The sequence below is a fragment of the Danio rerio genome, chromosome 16 (genome assembly GCF_049306965.1).
Source record: "Danio rerio strain Tuebingen ecotype United States chromosome 16, GRCz12tu, whole genome shotgun sequence".
Lineage (NCBI taxonomy): Eukaryota > Metazoa > Chordata > Actinopteri > Cypriniformes > Danionidae > Danio > Danio rerio.
The window spans coordinates 12,462,367-12,482,528 of NC_133191.1; the positions used below are offsets into that span (position 1 = coordinate 12,462,367).

The 20,162-nt window shown below is 35.6% G+C and overlaps 1 protein-coding gene and 1 long non-coding RNA gene across 3 annotated transcripts in view; one reads left to right on the forward strand and one right to left on the reverse strand.

Annotated features, from left to right (window-relative positions):
* The window catches only part of clstn3 (calsyntenin 3), a 68,388-nt gene that overhangs the window by 10,249 nt on the left and 37,977 nt on the right, over window positions 1–20,162 (reverse strand). For both annotated transcript variants that reach the window (XM_073925007.1, NM_001423876.1), the window contains 8 exon segments: window positions 19,997–20,156; window positions 14,885–14,944; window positions 13,273–13,421; window positions 13,046–13,194; window positions 10,569–10,795; window positions 9,932–10,093; window positions 7,865–8,010; window positions 3,846–3,981 (listed from right to left, as the gene is read on the reverse strand). In XM_073925007.1, coding sequence (XP_073781108.1) covers window positions 3,846–3,981; window positions 7,865–8,010; window positions 9,932–10,093; window positions 10,569–10,795; window positions 13,046–13,194; window positions 13,273–13,421; window positions 14,885–14,944; window positions 19,997–20,156 — 1,189 coding nt within the window.
* Window positions 4,769–7,490, forward strand: LOC141378178 (uncharacterized). Its single transcript, XR_012392034.1, has 5 exons — window positions 4,769–4,821; window positions 5,537–5,653; window positions 5,745–5,786; window positions 6,108–6,194; window positions 6,579–7,490. It is a non-coding gene; the product is annotated as an uncharacterized lncRNA (long non-coding RNA).

The following is a 20,162-nucleotide window of genomic DNA, read 5'->3' on the forward strand; positions in this document are numbered from 1 at the left end:
CTGTGCTTTTATAGAAATGCAGACCTAATTTAATTTTCCCTATATTGCACTAACACTTTTAACAGTCAAATTTAAACTCAAATCTGTATATGCAGTAAGAATATGCGCATGTACTTACATTATAAAACTGACAATATGTAACCAAAAAAAAACAAAAAAAAAAAACTGGCCACTTACAACTGTCCAACTGCTCTTTTTAAGTAAACATCTAATTAGACGATCACAAAAGCCACTTTTTAAACATTTGCACCAGACACATTTTTAAAATCCTTCCATAAAAATGGACATAAACATAAAATGGACATATGTAAATAAACAACAATGTATTTTTGAAGTGTGCTTCACACAGGTGAGTGGGCATGACAACCTGTAGAAACACTCTTAATTTAACTTATATACAATGAAAATGCATAAACTTGAAGCTGCTTTGACACAATCTGGAAGCTGCTTTGACACAATCTACATTGTAAAAGCGCTATACAGATAAAGCTGAATTGAATTGAATTGAATTGAATTGAACTTAAGATTTCAAATATAATGAGCTCAAAATCACAATTAATCCTTTGAAAAAAATAGGTCGTTTTTAATGTAGACTTGACTGTAAAATTCTAATATGTGCAACCTTTTAGTGCAAGGTCTTTTTTAATCAGAAAACTAGGCTTCATGTATAACTATTCACCATAATGGGAATAAAGGGCTACTTATTTTTCTTTTAAACACTTTTTTCATAGTACACACATACACACGCACGCGCACACACACACACACACACACACACACACACACACACACACACACACACACACACACACACACACACACACAACTGAACAATTTAAGTAAAATCTACCAAACCAGCAAGTTAAGTAATCTTAAATATGCAAGTTTTGGGAGACACCAATACTCAAATAAATTAAGGCAACGAGTTAACTCTATTAATTTCGTTCAGTCAGCTTATTAGAGTTTTCAATGTAGCACTAGAATTTTATAAATATTAATATATTCTATTAATATAATCAGCACTTCTTGTGTGTACTGTGTAAGTCGCTTTGGACAAAAGCATCTGCTGATGACTACTGTTAACGCATCTCTGTGCTTTTAGGCATGTAGTTGTGGTCAAGATGATCTGATTAAGCTCAAAATGAGCATCAGAATAGGAAAAAAGTGATTTAAGTGACTAAATGTAGCATGGCAGTTGGGTAGTCTGAGTATGTCTGAAACTGCTCATCCAATGAGATTTTCATGCACAATTACCTCTAGGGTTTAATATTTTATATATAGAGAGAGTTATATGAGCAATATCATAAGAGTAGTGTCTTGATATTCAAGATCAGCTTTGTCTGTCAGCTCTGTTGTTGTCATTTATATTCTCCTTCCTCTTAAATCTCCGCCCCCAATTAAAGAGACCCATACCATACACATCAATAAACACAATCACACCACAAGTAGCAGTGCAATATGGCTGTATATCGGCACTGGTGGGAGGATAGGAGTGACGATATACAGCCACATCGCACTGCTACGGGTTCATTCACATCTGCAGCTGACAAAAAAACCACAGAAACCATTACTGATTTACCAATGTCATTTTAGAGCTAGTTTTTGAATGATTCTTTAGTATGATGTGTAAAGTGATGACAAAAACAGGTGATTTTACTGACATTTTAAGATTTTAAGGTTGAACAACATGAAATGTCATCAGTATACAGAGATTTCCCAGTATTTCTCTCTTGCAATCGGGAGATCACAATAATTAACCCCGTAAAGCCAAAGCAACGCAATTACTACCAGTTGTGTTTGCGATAAGGAAAAGCTCTAAACACATGCGTGCATTTCTTCTTTCTTTATGTTTACTTAACTAGTGTGCAGTAACGAAAACAGCACATGCATTAGAAACAAACAGATGGCTAACCAAAAAGTAACTTAGGATTATACAAAAAGTGGCCAACACAATATACATACATTCCTGATATTTGAGTCCCATCTCACACTCAATACGCTACAATTACTATGGTATAAATACAGCACTGCAACATACAAAGAACAAGACTGACTTAGGCTCCGTTTACACTAGTGCGTTTTAGTTTTAAAACGGCGTTTTAGAATGAAAACGATCCGCGTCCACACTCGCGTTTTACCCAGCGTTTCTAAACTGCTCTCTGTCCACACCAAAACGCTGAAAACGCACATCACGTGACCACACACACACTCTTTGGCAAGCGCTGCAGCCCATCTACCCAGATAAGAGCTGTGCTAGTCGGACTTCTCATCAAGCATCTCCCGCTGGATCTAATCTCACTATATTTATTAAACGGGATATTTCATTCATCTTGTTGTCTTTATCTAACGACATATTTCCTGACTTTGGTCATTGGAATCTATTACTTGTTCTCAAGTAACGTGTTTTGGCTGAGCGCAAAGATAAGTTAATGATTAATGTAACCACGTAGCCTATTCTGTATATTGACTGATCGCTTGCCTTTATTTCCTATAATGTATTAACTTATTGTATGTTATACTTTTATAATGGCCATTATCGATTATTAAAACTGATATTCAGCAAAAGAGAGGGGATGTTTCGTATTTTCACTGAAATTGAAAGGAGGCATGTGTTATCGGCTCCGTTTTGTTATTAATATCCACAGTGAAGATGACGCTCATGCAGCACGGCGCCTCAACATTTCTACTGTCTGTTAAGTTGCTAATATTAAAATGAAAATATGCAGTTCCTTAAATCATGTTTACATTTTATTGTTGAGAAAGTGAAACAACGTAGCCAGGGTGATGTGAATGAAGTTATAAAGTACACTTTTCCCTTTGAAGATTTACCCGTGTTCTCTGTATAGTCTGTTTTCCATATCAAACTGAGAAGAGACTGCAGCCTTGATCAAACTTGCGAAGTCTAAACTTACAAGGAGAGGATGCAGAACTAAACTGTGTGTGTTAGAGTACATAATATTGAGGAAAACCCCCAATCAGAGAGGCGAGTGTCTGCAGCCCCGCCTCCGTTTTCAGATGTCTCCGTTTTCCATCATCCACACTGAGATGGAGCAGCAGCGTTTTAGAATGAAACGGCCTCTCCAGCGTTTTCGAAACGCTCCGTTTTCAGCGCTCGAGAACTCCGGCGTAGTGTGGACGGATGGCGTAACCGTAGCAAAACTTACGCGTTTTCAAACTAAAACGCATTAGTGTAAACGGCGCCTTAGAATGTCACTCCCCAATTTTAAAATGTTTGATCAGCTGTTGTTAGAAAGTACGCCGATCTTTTCTCCTCTAAGGACTTAATATGCAGTCACTGTTGCCATCTTGTGGATGGACAATGTCAACCGTCTTTGCTCTGCTCAATGACCGACTAATGGAAATGTATATAAATATTTAAAATAGGCACTAACCTTTTAAATAAAATGCATAGATGCTATTTAAACTACTACATTATCTCCTGAAAAAGCCTCAAAAGTACATCATGTTGTCCAACAGCTGCAATATTTGTCAAACTGTAGTGAGTTTATAGATCTGCTGTCACTTTATGTGGGCGGAGTGATACACAAGAGTGAAGCGGTTGTATGAGTTCTGATATTGCAGAATATCGCACGGCTATTAGCCAATCAGATTCGAGAACCAGACAATGAGCAGCAGTTATGGTGGTGAATAAGTCTTTAAAAGTCTTTAAGTTAAATTGTAGCAACCATTGTTGTTTGGTGCATTGACTTCCATTTGTATAACCACAGTTTTACCATGGTTAAGCATAAAATTAGATGCAAAACCATGGTTAATTTCAGCTTTTTTTTAAAAATGGTTGTGGTGTGATAGCTAAATATTTATGTTTGCATGTGTCAGCCGTGTACCTGAGTTGCGGTGTGGGTTGGGAAGCGTGTGTCCGCTCAGTTCTCCAGTGTGATGGGATGGATGGAGGAACTGCTGCTGAGATGCCAGCAGGTGAGACGGGTGGTAGAGACTATCCAGAGAGTGCAGGAAGTTTACCTGAGCAAGCACAAAAGAAAACAGCGTAGAGGGTGAAAGTCTTTCCATGTTAATTATGCATCAAATTAAGAGTGAGAGCTTCTTAAGGTGTGTTATCGTCAGGAAACGTGAACTGGGTTAGTGTGCTGTACACTGTTAGACATTTCTGTAAATTACACAGTTATTTACTGTATTTCACCCAGTGTAATACTGCAAATTCCTTTTACGGTAAATAACTGTATTTACCGTTGCATTATGGGAATTTAGTGTGACGTCGAACAACATATACAGCGATGTACTGTATTTGTAAAAATTCGTGTATTATACTGTATTTTCCACAACTGCTTCAACGCCACCTTGCGGCGATTCGACTACTCTGCACCACATTTTGCCTGAGGACCCTGGAGCAATTCTGGAGGACAATTTATTAGTGTGCCTGAAGAACATACTGGATTTAACAAACTTTACTCTGGTAAGCTGAGGCAGTGTTTCATTTTACAGAATGTTTTGTGGACGAGAATAGAACAAAGTAAAGTATAAAGTTGGCTATTATTATTTTCTCTGGCTTGGCGTTATTTCGCCCATTTGAGAAATATATCATCTATTAAGATGTTACCTTTATTTAATTTATTACATTAACACTACTATTACTTTAAATAAGACTGTTTATGACTATTAGCCATTGTTCTCGTCATATCTTTTTATTTATTTACATAGGAACCGGTGTTGCAGCGGGTTTTGGTTTAGGAGGGAACCAGAGGTATGCAGACAGTTTTGGAGGACACTTAGCACGAGACAACGGTCCGGCAGAGAGTGTTTTCCCCCAGAAGAATATGAATGAAAGACCAACAAATAATCCAGGTAAAAGCGCGTCTGTCTGTGCTTACAACACTCGACATTGATTTGAGCACCTCTATTAGCATTTGTTTGCTCGGCAACATTGGCTGAAGCGATCTTAAAATGGTAATGTTAACTGTTAGCTAAACTGAGCTAAGTTTTTACTGAATTGGACTCAAACTCATTTTAACGTGCAACGTTTAACTTATATTGATTTATACTATATATTAGATGTTGTGAACTTATTTTTCTCTGGTTTAGAGTAACTTATAACGTTAGCTTGAGAAAATAACATCGCGACGTAACCTATAAAAACGTTAACGTAAATCGATAACGTTACAATATGCATAGAGGTAAAGTTGGTTTTATATTCGCACATTCGTTCATTTAGAAGACTCTATACTGTTTACCATGTTACTTTGAATATTCGATCAGAATTAGCATGCCAGTATGACTTGAAATCAACATTAACACTGTTTATTTGACCGTGAGCATGTTGTACTTTGATAGTCATTAGCTGCTAAAATGATTTCGCTATTTAGAGTTTGCAAATAATACTTTTATGAAATTAAATTATTAAGGGGGAAGTCTGAATCTGCTAATATAAAACCAATTTTACCTCTATGCATTATGCTAATAACCACCTTTTTGCTATTTATTGTTTGCTAATTATTTTTTTATCACAACTCTTGACATTTGGTTTAACATAATTGTTACCATTATATTTTTTTCTGTTTAGATATGGCACTGGCACAGCAGCAGGTTTTGTCTGAAGAAACAAACAACATTTCAGAGGAACATCTTGATCAGCACAGCCTTATGCTTAAAAAATAAGCAAGACCAGTAAGCAACCAAGGTAAACAAATAAAAAAAAGTTGTGTGGAGGTTGTGGATTGTAGCATGGTATTCTTATCTGTATTTTTGGCTTTTTTATGGTCTCAATATAGAATACTGGGAGCCTGCCTGTGCAAACTGGACCTCATACAACAGTAAGTACTGTACATCTATTTGTTTCTCAATATAGTAACGTTACTTTTAATACAAAATGTGTCACATGTTTAGTTGCTAGCTTAATAAAAAAATCGTTTTCCCTTTTTTATTAAACCATTTAGTAGGTTTTTTTTTCATCTTTGTTTATAATATTTTTGAGCAGATTGAGGTCTGTCATGGGTCAGACATTTCAAAATCCAATAATTAGTATTGGGATACATGCATTTGTCTATGTATTAAATGTCTTTTTCCCCATTTCATGTTGCCTAAATATTTTGTAATAAATAAAATAATACAATTTTTTGTATAAATAATTCCAGAGGATGAATCAAAATGCACAGCAACAACCAGAGTGAGCCAGAAGATAGCAGGAGAAGTAGTGAAGAGAATGACAACCATGAACAACAGTGAGTTATCCTTCTTTCACCAGCTAACTGAGAACTTGGATTAGGTGAGACACTCTCAATAGTTTTATCAGTATTCAGTCAGTTTTAGTTTATTAGGAATACATAAAACAAATAGTCTAATCTGTCCTGCAGTGAATCAACCCATCACAAATGCTACAATGTTTTTGTAAAACCTTGTTAGGGAAAAAAATAAACAGGACATTCTGGTTAGTTATCTTTTAAACATGGTAGTGAGCAGGTTATGAGCAGGAGCCAGTTGCTCAGTACCAGCTGAAAACTACCCCAACCTAGCTGCCATGCTTCAAAATAATTAACCAGTATATGATTTATTTTTTTTAAACAAGCTTCTTCTATGCTTATGTTAGTCTGTTTGTCCTTATCCAGAGTTCTTCATAATCCTGGACTGGGCCAAATCCTGACTAGATGCTGTGGTGGTCATGGAGGAGTGAATCCTAAAAGACACACGTGATCAATGAGTTTCCGCATTGATCCAATGGGCCAGCCTGACCACCCACTGGTGAACTTTCAAGCCTCTGGTGCCTAGACTGCGGCCTTGCACAAGTTTGGCTAGAGGAGAACTGGTCGTGCCCAACTGAGCCTGGTATCTCTCAAGGGATTTTATTCTACACTTTCGTCAGTTGGTGAAGTTTGTTCCATGCCACTGGATCACTTGGCTACAATTGGTGGATCGGTGGATTTGCTCTTCAGTGTTTGGACTTTCAGCAGTGACATTTACTGCTTCAATTCTGAAAACTGGACTGAAGCAGCTTCAATTTATAAGAACTTCTATGTTAAGCTGCTTTGACATCATTGATCTACATTGTAAAAGTGCAATAGAAATAAAGATGAATTGCATTTGAACATGTGAATTCAGACCTTGTTGAGCATTTGACACCAGAACTAGTAATATTTTAAAGTTGGGTTGTTTCTGAGTCGGCTAATAGTTACAAATATTTATTTTTCCAACAATATGCAATTCAGAAGTTTAAATTTTTATTGTACATGTATGTTCTAGTGCTTTGTGTGATTTATTTATTTTTAATGTGTTGATTTTATTGCTTAATGTAATTTTCACACATTTTCCTTAAATTCTTTAAGCATTATAAATGTTTTAAAGAATGGAATATTTTGTAATTGTGTCTGGTTTAATGTCAGTAGTACTTAGTACAATTGTTTTTTTTTTCTCAACAATATGCAGGTCAGACACTTAAATTAGTTTTGTACATGTATGTTAATGTGCTTTGTCATTTTCAATGTTTTTTTTTTCTTAAAATAAAATATTTTGAATGATTGAAATGTAATGTTTTTACACATTTTTAAGCTTGTTTTAAGCATCTCCAATGTTTTAAATAAAGAGTGTTTATTTTATTAATATTTTGTAATTGTGTCGTTTTTAGGTCTATAGTATTAAAATAATATTAATAAAATTATATTATAAAATATTTAGGACAAAATTAAAAGGTTTACAGTAGCTAACTGTTAACTTAGGTTTTTACAGTAGTTAACCATTTTCAGACACTACGGTAACATGCTGTAAACGGATTTACAGTTGTATACTGTAAATCTAAAATACAGTAACTTACTGGCAACAGTGTTGCCAGTAAGTTACTGTAAAAACCCTTTGAAATGTCTAACAGTGTAGGTGTGATGAGTTCAGTAATGTTTATTACCTCCAATGTGAGCTCATTACTGGTGTAGCGACCATTCATTTCTGAGCACGACAGACGAAACCTTCGTTCAAAACGAGCTGAGCCCTTTGCTAAGCGATAGTGAATAGAGCGTAGCACATCCTCATACACAGAAATAGACTCCGCACCTGAAAAAGAGAAAGGTAAGGGCTTACATGTTGCTGTTTTCTTTCTAAAATAATGTAATGCTTTATTACACACACACGATTGTTCAAACGTTTGGGTTAAGTTTCTTTTTTAGTATAAAATCATTGTTTTTATTTGGCAAAGATGCCCTGAAGTGATTAAAAGTGTCAGTAATGCAATAAAACAGTAATAATGGTTCTTCAGTAATCCTGACTTTAAACCAAAACCAAACTTTTTCTCAGGTTTAAGAGCTGGACAGACAACAATCATTAGTTCTTGTCAATAAAGCAATGGCCATCCCATTTTATATATATTGTTAGATGGAATCGATCCATAGCATTAATTAACAGACTAAAGATTCCAACCATTCTTCATTGGAAACAAACACATGATAGTTTGATCTTCATTATTAAATAGAATGTAGGATAAACACTGTCATCTAAGATGTAGGTAACAACAGATTATTTTGACCTGTTTTACATTAATTTAGCATGACACGCTCTTTATTTATATATTTTTCTGATATTATGTATATAGTTCTTCCCTTTTATACTTATACAGTATACTTAAAAATGCGTATTAATACACAAAATAATCAATTCTTTTCTTTTGGTTTGTCTGTTCATCAAAGAGTCCTGGAAAAAAAAGTTATTAAGAAAGCAAAACTATTAGATGATAATAATAATAATAATAATAATAATAATAATAATAATAATTGCTTCTTTAGCAGCAAATCAACACATTAAAATGACATATAAAGGATCATGTGACAGTGAAGACTGGAGAAATTATTTTTCATTACAGGAATCAATAGCTTTTTTATTGTACCAAAACTGAAAATTTTTTACTGTAACGATATTTTACAACATCACAGTTTATACTGTATTTTTGATCAAATAAATGCCTTCGCCTTGGCCCTTGAAACAGAGTGTGAAGGGGAAGGGCTTCAAAATTTACCCCTAAGAAATGGGACAGCACTACAAAACCTGTACACATCATCATATGTCAACGCGATCTCTTGCTTCATATGAGATCGACGATCGCGACTGATGTAGTAATTCCAACTGCATTATTTTTTGGTATTTATCTCCAGGAAATCACTGAATAATATCAGGTTATTATAATCCTATAATGTGGCAATATGATTGTAGCTGCACTGTGTATTTACACCATGGCCATATTCATCTACGTAAACACACAAAAATACATTAACATCATAGCAGACACTGTAAAAAGGTCATTCCCAGCCACTAGACTTTTCTAACAGGGGATTCCAGTGTCATCGGGTGAAAGTATGTTATACTGCTATGCAAGAGTTATTATTAGGGATTATAGAGAGTGAAATTTATTGTTTTTTATTTTAGAGTTTTAATACAGTCATAACGCCGTTATGAACGTATTAAAACATGTGTTTGTTTGTTGTTTTTGACAAAAAAATATTAGTTTGTGCATCTCCTGCCGTTGAAGATGGTAAAAATGGAAAATCTCCATTTGAAGGGGTATCTAGCCCTTACCCTTAGCCCTACACCTTCAAGCTACAGAGAATTGATACACTCCTAACCCAGAGAATTGGGAATTGGGCCTTTAAAACAATCTGACCTAAAACCTTTGAATGGTAGTGTCTATGATTAACATTAACAGATACAAAAGTACAAAAGTTTTACATTAAATATGAAACCAAATTGGCATTTGTTTAAAAACATTAAACATTATCCACCTCATAAATAAGTGGTTTAAAATTGAATATATAATCAACAAAAAAACAAAACAAAAAAAACAGATACACAAACACAACAGGTTATTTTGTTTTCACTGAAATTGTCCATTGTAAGTGTCCAAATATTTTATTGTATACATACAAAGTAGTATAATTATAAGTGATTACCACTGCTGGCAAACTTAGTAATGATTAGTCAAAATTACCAGTAATGGCAATGTAGGCCGTTGTGTTGATGATGTCGAGCCCCCTCTCTCTCAAAGACTCCATGTCAACCAGAAGCTCCTCCCTCTCAGTGTTTAGCTCCTCCCCCAAGGGCTGGACTTCACACCCATCCAGAGTGTGAGCGACGGCGTCTGACATCAGCGCTGATAAAGGACAGAAACAGACTCAATAACTCTCTACCCTTTGGCCATAACACAGAAGTGAGAGAGGAGCAAAGTTCTTCTGCATTGCACAAGCCCAAAGTTACAGATAACAGAGTGAGTACAGGTTAAACTTTGGGTGAATAAGTAATTGAATTTGCTTATTTTGCTCTTGTTCTCTATTGACAGACTACACTAGCATACTAATGACGATGCCTTGACCTTGACGTCTTTAATGGGAAGTCTATCAAGCATGCAGTGCCTCTGGAAAGAAGCAAAACAAGCTCTTATACTGCTGATCTTTAGTTATTAGGCATTCATAAAGTCAAGCCTCTTGGCCATAACAGGGTTTGAAGTGAAGATCGTTTTCCCAGAATAAATGAACAGAATCCATTTAACTGCAAAAGCCCTTATAGAGGTGATCCGTCATGCAGTGGGTTCAAGGATTACTGGTTTAGGTGAAATGTTGAATTCTTACCCCCTCCCTCCATGCCCTGAGCAGCTGTGTTCACAGCGTGAGACAAGGAGCAGACGATTCGGAGCTCAGGGAACAAGGGAACCCCTTGAGGACCCTCAAACTCAGCAGCTGGACGGGCCAGATGGGGTCCCACCCCGGAGAGGGAGATCTGAGGTGCGTCAGGCTGGAGAACGACCAGGTAACCCTCCAGCTGTCTGAGAGAGAGACAACTCTCCTCACTGAAACACCTGCGGCACAAGAGAAGTTCAACAATATACAACCTGTGTACATTCACTGCATGCTAGTGTTTTTCTAGGTTGCTATGTATTAAGAAATTCTAGATAACATAGCAAGACCCCTTGTTGACATATGTGAGATATGTGGTTTATTTGAACAGCAAAGTAAAGCATATATTATAGTTATTGTAAAAATGTACAGTACATTTCTCAAAGCTCTTCTGGAAGCCTCTGGGCTGACTGATGTCAAAGACTATAGAATACACAAGACATGTCACTTGTATCTTTTTGAATGGGGAAAACTGATTAATATGCAGAATAAAGTCCGCCTACTTGTACAAGAGCCAATCATCGATTGCCATATGGCGAATAAAGCCCGCCTACTAGTACAGGAGCCAATCATCGAACGCTATATGGCGAATAAAGCCCGCCTTCTTGTACAGGAGCCAATCATCGAACGCTATATGGCAAATAAAGCCCGCCTACTTGTACAGGAGCCAATCATCGAATGCTACATGGCGAATAAAGCCCGCCTTCTAATACAGGAGACAATCATCGATCGCTATATGGCGAATAAAGCCTGCCTTCTAGTATAGGAGCCAACTATCGATCGCTATATGGCGATTAAAGCCCGCTTTCTAATACAGGAGCCAATCATCGATCACTATATGGCAAATAAAGCCCACCCTCTAGTACAGGAGCCAATCATCAATCGCTATATGGCGAATAAAGCCCGCCTTCTAGTACAGGAGCCAATCATCAATCGCTATATGGCGAATAAAGCCCGCCTTCTAATACAGGAGCCAATCATCGATCGCTATATGGCGAATAAAGCCCGCCTTCTAGTACAGGAGCCAATCATCAATCGCTATATGGCGAATAAAGCCCGCCTTCTAATACAGGAGCCAATCATCGATCGCTATATGGCGAATAAAGCCCGCCTTCTAGTACAGGAGCCAATCATCAATCGCTATATGGCGAAAAAAGCCCGCCTTCTAATACAGGAGCCAATCATCGATCGCTATATGGCGAATAAAGCCCGCCTTCGAGTACAGGAGACAATCATCGACCGCTATAGACTGACAATATTCCGGGGGGCAGGGCTCAAAACAGATGTGAGTTTCTGCTGATTTTGTGTGATTTGGATGCTTAGAAATTAAACTAAAGAGACAGCTGTTGTTTAATTTTATTGGTGATTCCTAAAATAAAATTCAATAGTAAGCTTGACGAGCAGTTTTAGAAAATTTGATGTTTCCCCATTTAGACAGAATGCCTGAGCATACTGCCCGAGAGGTGTTTCAAAGGTGGCGGCAGAGTGAAATGACTTGCCTTTAAGGGACTTTGCTGAAATTCAACACAGTAAAGGAACTATAGAGATACTTGTGATTCATAAAAACAACATCTGTGCACTTCTAGAAGCACTTCTAGTTTCACAGTTATCAAGAGCCTTTTAGCCAGACTACACCTCCCACCAGGCATTGCGCTAATCAACCCACCACAGCTGTGACCCATACAGACTCTGATTACACTAACAAAGCTGTAGGACATTACACACACACACACACACACACACACACACACACACACACACACACACACACACACACACACACACACACACACAAATATAAGCCCCATTTCCACACATATTCAGTGCTCATTATTGCTTCCCTGGTGTTATAATTTCTTAGGGTGTGACTGTGCATGTTTTGCCTACTCTGTTTTTGCGACCCTAGACCCTAGTTTTCATAAGCTGTGTCTGTATTCGCATACTACTTATGTAGGTGCCATATTTGAAATTGAATTTATTAGATGACCGTTAGAAAAGTATATTCTATAAAGTATGAATGGGAATATTATTAATGGAACTAAAACCTACTACATCTATTATTTGTCAACATTACATGACCTAAACACATCAAGTGAATGGGTCAGTTAAATATCTGTTAGATGAGCACTACAGAAGCTTGTCTGAAGAAGCAGGTCATCGCCTATTGTTTTGTTCAATTACTCTGAATTCGGACATACTACTCAGCTCACATACTTTTTTTTACATACTAAATAGTAGGGAAGTATGTAATTTTGAATGCAGCCATGGTTTATGATTGTTTGCTGCCTATTTAGTACAGTGTGACTTTATGTACATGCAGGTATGTATACTTTCAGTATGTAATTGGCACTTTATTTTACAGTCCACTTGAGCACAAACATATTATGTAATCAGTAATAAATTATTATTGTAGTGTGTAGATGTTTGTGTACCTGAGAGAGGTGGTGAGTTTGAGTGGTCGGACACCAGGAGTGGCGAATCGTAGAGAGTTTCTGTACGTCACCTGCTGAACGGCACGGTTGAAGCTTTCAATGTCGTCTCCCTCTAACACCAGCACTGACTGACTCGGGTTCACATGCACCTGAAAACAGGACACTGGGGTTATATGTATTACCACACTATAAGTAAGGTGACCTAAAACAAATGCTTTTTAATGTACCTTCATGCCTGAGCCCAGAGTCTCAAGGTCTCCGAAATCCAGCCCCTCTCGACAGGCATACAGACACTCCACAACACTGTGTGGCTCCACATTTCCCGGACGCACCGTCACGCCTGACAAAAGCCCTTTATAACCACTGACGAACTTTCCTATGAGCCAAAATGAGATATATATTAGTGATTTCATAATTGTGTCTCCATTTTGCATCTCCTAGAGCAGGGATGTCAAACTCAATTCCCGGAGGGCCACAGCCCTGCACAGTTTAGTTCCAACCCTGATCCAACACACTTACCTGTAGGTTTCAAACAAGCCTGAAGGACTCAATTAGTTTGATCAGGTGTGTTTAATTAGGATTGGAACTAAACTGTGCAGGGCTGCGGCCCTCCAGAAATTGAGTTTGCAATCAATGTCCTAGAGAAACCTTTTATTTTACACACAAACATATATATATATATATATATATATATATATATATATATATATATATATATATATATATATATATATATATATATATATATAAATTTAAAACTTGAATCTCAAAAATTATATAAAGTTTTCTCTAAAAATAATATTTGTAAGTGTATTTTGTGTCATTTTGTCTGGAAAATATAAATTCCCACTATACCTATGTTTGAATATCTCAGCCTCCTGAATCATACATTCTGCTTCAATTATTATGAAGTAATGGGCTATATGCACAGCTAGTGTTTTCAGCCAATGGTGATCTTCCGGTAAGAGTTTTATGTGACTATTTTAATTTCATATGGTTCCTTTTACAGCATTAATGTTGCAATGTAATTAAAATATAATCAGTTGAATAGACTTAAGCATCCATTTGGTTGTTAAAGCGTAAAAGGACTTGAAAGACCGTTTAAGCACAGGCACCGTCATTAGAGCAGAAACTTAATTGAAAATACTGGGGTAAAATTAATTTCCATATTTTAAAGACATGGCATGGAAAAATATAACTTAATGCAGTGCTTCTTGTTTGGTCTGATACCCATTTTATATCGTATCCCAGCCAGGCAGAGAAGACCTCTGTTTTTTAAAGAAATTAGATGGTAAACGTGGCGATTTTGTTTGGGATGACAATTAACTGGAAGCCCTGGGGCTGGCTGACTGAAATTAAAACTCCATGTACACATACATTGAGTCTAACTTTTAACTTTTTTGCAAATATTTTGTAATCTAATTTGTTAAATTAACATTTGCACAAAACATCTTTTTTTTGTTTTTAATAGTGCATTAATTATTAACTTCCTTAGTGTTATCATTTACTTAAAAAAAAAAAACAATATGATGTAAATACATAAATTGTGTTTGAGACATGCCATTTGGATTTAAAGTCAAAAATTAAAAAAAATTTTTTTTTAAAAATGGGTAAACATTTTTGTTGGAAAACATCAGCTCTGTTGTATAAGTTATATAAAATAAGTAAAAAATTAATTAGTAGCAGAAATGTGTGTGTGTGTGTGTATGGGTGAATGTGTGAGTGAATCAATACAGGCTTTTAAAGAGCATTACACGTCGTCATTTAACTTAATATCTTTATTGATCTTGCGCACGCACGAATGCACACACACACACACTGTCCTGGTGTAAATCTTACCTGTGTCTTTATTCTCTGGCATGGTGTTGTTCACAATGTCTTTCGGTTTCTCCTCTGGCTCTACAGGGAAAAAAGCAAAGCAAATAAAAGGCTGAATCGATTTATTTGAAAGAAAATGTTCATCTAACATTTTAAAGTATGATCAATTCTTTACTTATCGACATGCCATTTAAACCATTTTTAAAAAGTCAATTGTCTCTTCAAGGTTGCTGTTGTTTGTTTTAGATACATGTATGTATTCATTATCACATTTGTCACTGTTTAATGGAACTTTGCTAAAAAAAAAACTTTCACAGTATGTCTGATAACATTTTTTCTTCTGGAAAAAGTCTTAATTTTATTTTGACTAGAATAAAAGCAGTTTTAATTTTTTTATGAACCATATTAAGATTAAAATTATTAGCTCCTCTAAGCAATTTTTTTCGATAGTCTACAGAACAAGCCATTTTTATACAATAACTTGCCTAATTACCCTAACCTGCCTAATTAACCTAATTAACCTAGTTAAGCCTGTAAATGTCACTTTAAGATACTGTAAAATGTTATTTATTGTCATCATGGCAAAAATAAAATAAATCAGTTATTAGAAATGAGTTATTAAAACTATTATGCTTAAAAAACGTGTTGTATTAACTTTTTCTATATTTTAAACAGAAATTGGGGAAAAAAATAAACAGGGGGGCTAATAATTCAGAGGGGTTAATAATTCTGACTTCAGCTGTATGTATATATGTATATATATGGAAAATTTCCTATATATATATAGGGCTGTATTAACAATGCAGTAAAAACAGAAGCTCAGTATTTTATAATAGAACGCTAATAAAAGAAATAATAACAATAACAAAAATAATATCAACGACAATAATAATACTACAAATAAGAAGAATGACAACATTATATTAAAGGAATAATTATTTAACAGTTTTTTCTTTTGTTTTAATTCTAACATAAAACAGAATTTGTAATTTACTGTCAAGCTTAACTGTAATTAAATTGAATACGTCTAATAATTCTATTTAACTGGATATGCTTTTTGATTACAAAATGTTATTTGAGCCTTCCAGAAAAATGGGAAATGGGAAAATAGAATCCAAAAAAAACAAACCTGAACAAAGAGGAAAGTCTAATAGTGAAATATATTAGGGAGAAAGACGATTTCATAGGGCCCTGATATACTGATAAACAGCCGATTTTTGCATAGTTACACTATTTTTAACCAGGATGGGATATGTACACTTTGGGGTTTTTATATAATTTCATAGGGCTGTTTTTCAACTTTTTAATGGAGTCCCTGACTATAAATTGGTGTTAGGCAGCAAAAGCTACACGACGATAACAGGTTGCAAAGAAAATTACAGTGTATGATTTAAAATGAAACAAGTGTGGGCAAACAATTGCAGAATTGTCATTATTAGGAGAGCTATTACTTAAATCCCCAGCCTAGTGTCAACCATTATTTAAAAGATGATTAGCACAGACATGGTGACCCAGATAGCAAAACAGCGGGAGACTGAAAGCTTGGCCTTTTTTTTTTTTTACCACACACACGTACTAAATGAGTGCCACAGTGTGTAAGAACACTTCTGTTTAGCTGAATAATACATGAGTCTATTAATAGCAGAAACACACAGAGTCTCGGAAAAGAACATGACTACAGATTTCTGCTCCACCTACTGCTGATATACCCACGCCATCTCAACATTTGCCACACCAATATTAATTTCTCATGGCCAAATGCCTATTTTAAGTAGATTGCCACATTCAAATTCTCAAATTTAGACCCCCTGCCCATTAATTAGTTAAAGCAGAAACAAGATATTTTAATAAGATAATTTTAATCTTGGAATTATAAAGTTCTATCTGCGCTCTGAATGATTTTAAAGATATTGACCTTTAAAGTTTTTGCATTCCATAGCAAACAGTATGTGTGTAACATTTGTATTAAAAAAAAAATGTACGTCTTAAAATGTAAACAACTTTTAAAATAATGTAAATAAGTTGTCATTTAATAAGAATATGTCAATAACAAAATTGACAAAAATGTCAGATAGAATTCTGAGGTGACGAAATGCAAAAACACATTTAGAAACAGTTCCCCCTGCCCTTTCATCGCAGTGGTTTGGCCCACTGCATGCTTACCCAATCTATCTCACCTACTGCACACACAAGTCAGGTGTGTGGCTGCAGCTCAGTTAATGTTGAACTTCAGCAAGTTGGGTATTTTATTCACTGTAAATAAATCGAATGTCCTTACTATAGTTTATACACACTCATTCATAAATTAATTGCGCCAGAAATGCTGATTACTGAGGAAATTTTCCATGAATCTGCTATTTTAGCGATTAAAATATTACTTCTCTAGTTAACATTAGCTCCTTGTTTACAATAGCTTGTTGCAAAGTGCACCACAACTAACATGATAAAGCCATATCCTATTCGTTATCTTATTTGTGATGACTTGGCATGGTACGTGTCACGGTGGTGCAATGGGTAGCACGATCGTCTCAAGCAGCAAGAAGGTCACTGGTTCAAGGCTTGGCTGGGTCAGTCGGCATTTCTGCGCTGAGTTTGCATGTTTCCCCCATGTTCACATGGGTTTACTCCTGGTGCTCCGGTTTCCCCCACATCCAAACACATGCGCTATAGGTGAATTGAACGAGCTAAATTGGCCATAGTATGTGTGTGAATGAGTGTGTGTGGGTGTTTCCCAGTGTTAGGTTGCGGCTGGAAGAGCATGCATTGCGTAAAACAGATGCTGGATAAGTAGGCGGTTCATTCCCCTGTGGCGACCACTGATTAATAAAGGGACTAAGCCGAAAATGAATGAATGACTTGGCATAGTGCTAACTTTACATTAGCGTTTACCATTAGCATACTGTTTAGCTGTGCATTTACTAAATGAGCACTGTGCTGTGTCCGAACTGACACCCTATTTTTTTTTGTATAATCAATTTCTATTCTGTTCTTAAGTGTCTTAATTAACGTGGGCACTTCTAGACATATATAAGTACATATATACATGCACAATTTGACAATATTGTTTGTGTCCCCTTCAAAAATTGCTCATGAAATTTTATATTTATTGTCCCCCCTAATGTTAAATAGAATTTACGCTATGGTTGTGATTGAGTGTGGAATCCTGGGAGTTGTCGTCTTCACGTTCTGACGTTCTGCACAAATCATCTTCATAGATGAGCTAAAGTATTCAAACTTATTATCATGGTAGTATGAAGCAGAGTAAGGCTGAAAGCCATCAAAGTGAAACGAGACCGCTGAAGCATTTGCTGCTGAGAGACAAGTGCAACATGGCATGCAATCAGAAGAGCTTTTATTATGCTATTAGACTTCCGGTTCTTTCAGTCACAAATCATGTGAGGAAGAAGCAGCACTGTTTAATAATACTAAATACATTTAAAGCTGTTATAATGCTGCTCTGTGTAGTCACATATCATATTAAAGCATCTTTGGTGTCTTTCTGTTTTCTATGAAACCACATAATCTGTGTCATTAATGAGCCTTAAAATAGCTTATTTCTCTGCATTTAAACATTCCTCAAAACTTCGGATAATGTAAGTACTTAAGTTAGCAAAATATATAACACTGTTCTAATTGTTTTGGGATATTTGAATGACAAGATTTTACATATTGTGCCTTCAAGGCTGCAAATGCGGTTTACGGAGATGATCTAAAAAAAAATAGCATCTTAACATTTTTGAAAGCAAGAAGCAGAGCAATTGTGTATTTTTTGTTATACAGATACTTTAAATAATAAAGATGGAAAATAGTTAGATTTGTCTGGCAACTGCACATAAGAAACAATTATTTGAGTAGGAAACTTACAAAGATACATAGCGCATTTGCTATTTACATGATGAACTTTGTAAGTGGATAAACAGAACGCTTCAACTAGAGAGAAAAAAGTTAAACAGAACACTTACAGCTCAAGAATGAGAAATAAGCCTCCTCATTTTTTACTTTCACTTTCACTCTTGTGGATAAGAAAACGGTGTTGTACGTACAGACATCCATTAGCCTATACATAATTTTGTTTGTTCAATTGCAAATATTTGTTTCAAAACTATTTCTAAATTCAGTTCTAATTTACAGAAAAACGAATACATGAACAATAATACCGAAGTGTGTTGAAAAAAATGAGTTATCCAAATACAAATAATTTGCCCCATATGGTACCAACAGGTGGACAAATCTAAGCTTGTTTTAATAAAACAAATATAAATAGGCATATAATAAATAATACTGTTAAAATGATAACATTATACCAAAGCAAATTATGAATAAACTGAAAAAGCTCCACGAGATGGAGACATGAAAGTATGGTTTTTATATTTATATAAGCTAAAAATAATAATTTTTGTAATGTTTTAATCCTTTAATTCGTTTTCAAATGCATTTGCTATTTAAACAGTGTGGTGCAAAACGTCAAAATGACTCTTGCGCCAAGCTAAAACACAATTGCGTTGCGCCTTGTGCCACATTGTGCCGTGTGTATAAAGGGCCCATAATGTTTACAATTTTTTAACATATTTTTTTACTAAACGTAAATAGCCATGTTTGACAGATTTAAAGAACTGAAAGTTTAATGAGTTTAATTTCATTTTAAATGCATTGAGATTTATAGGGATTTAAGTACACCAATATTGAGTCATGTAATTTAATTACTTAATGAGTAATTCAGTTACTTACCTGCCAAAGTAATTAAAAAAGTTATTTAAATACAAAAAAGGCCCTGGAAAAATGTGGAAAAATATTAAAAAGCTTTATTGACATTGTTATTGCTTAAATCCTTAATATTTTTTCACATTTTTAGAGTGCCTTGAACTGATTTTTGCAGTTAATTCTGATGAATCTCTTACCCAAAGAGCACTGACACCTTATTTAAGTTACCCCTGAGCACTTTTTGTTTGATTTGGGATAATTTAAATACACTTTTAAAGATGTAATTATTACTCATTAATTAAAGAACTACGTTCTTAACGAAATAACTTGCCTACAATGTCAGGAATGGAGAAGTCTAAATTAACAAAAAAGGAATAAAGTTTCCATTTATGGGTTTGGAGCAAACCGATCAGTGCATGATGATAAAATTACCCCAACAGGCTCCGATGACCAGCCGCTGGTGTGGTGCGGGGTTGGGAATGGCTCCGTTGTCGTGGATGAGAGCCGGGTCAAACGTTACACCATCCACATAGAGGGTGACAGAGGGGAACTGGACACTCAGAGACAGATGATGCCACTCGCTGTCACACACCTGTCA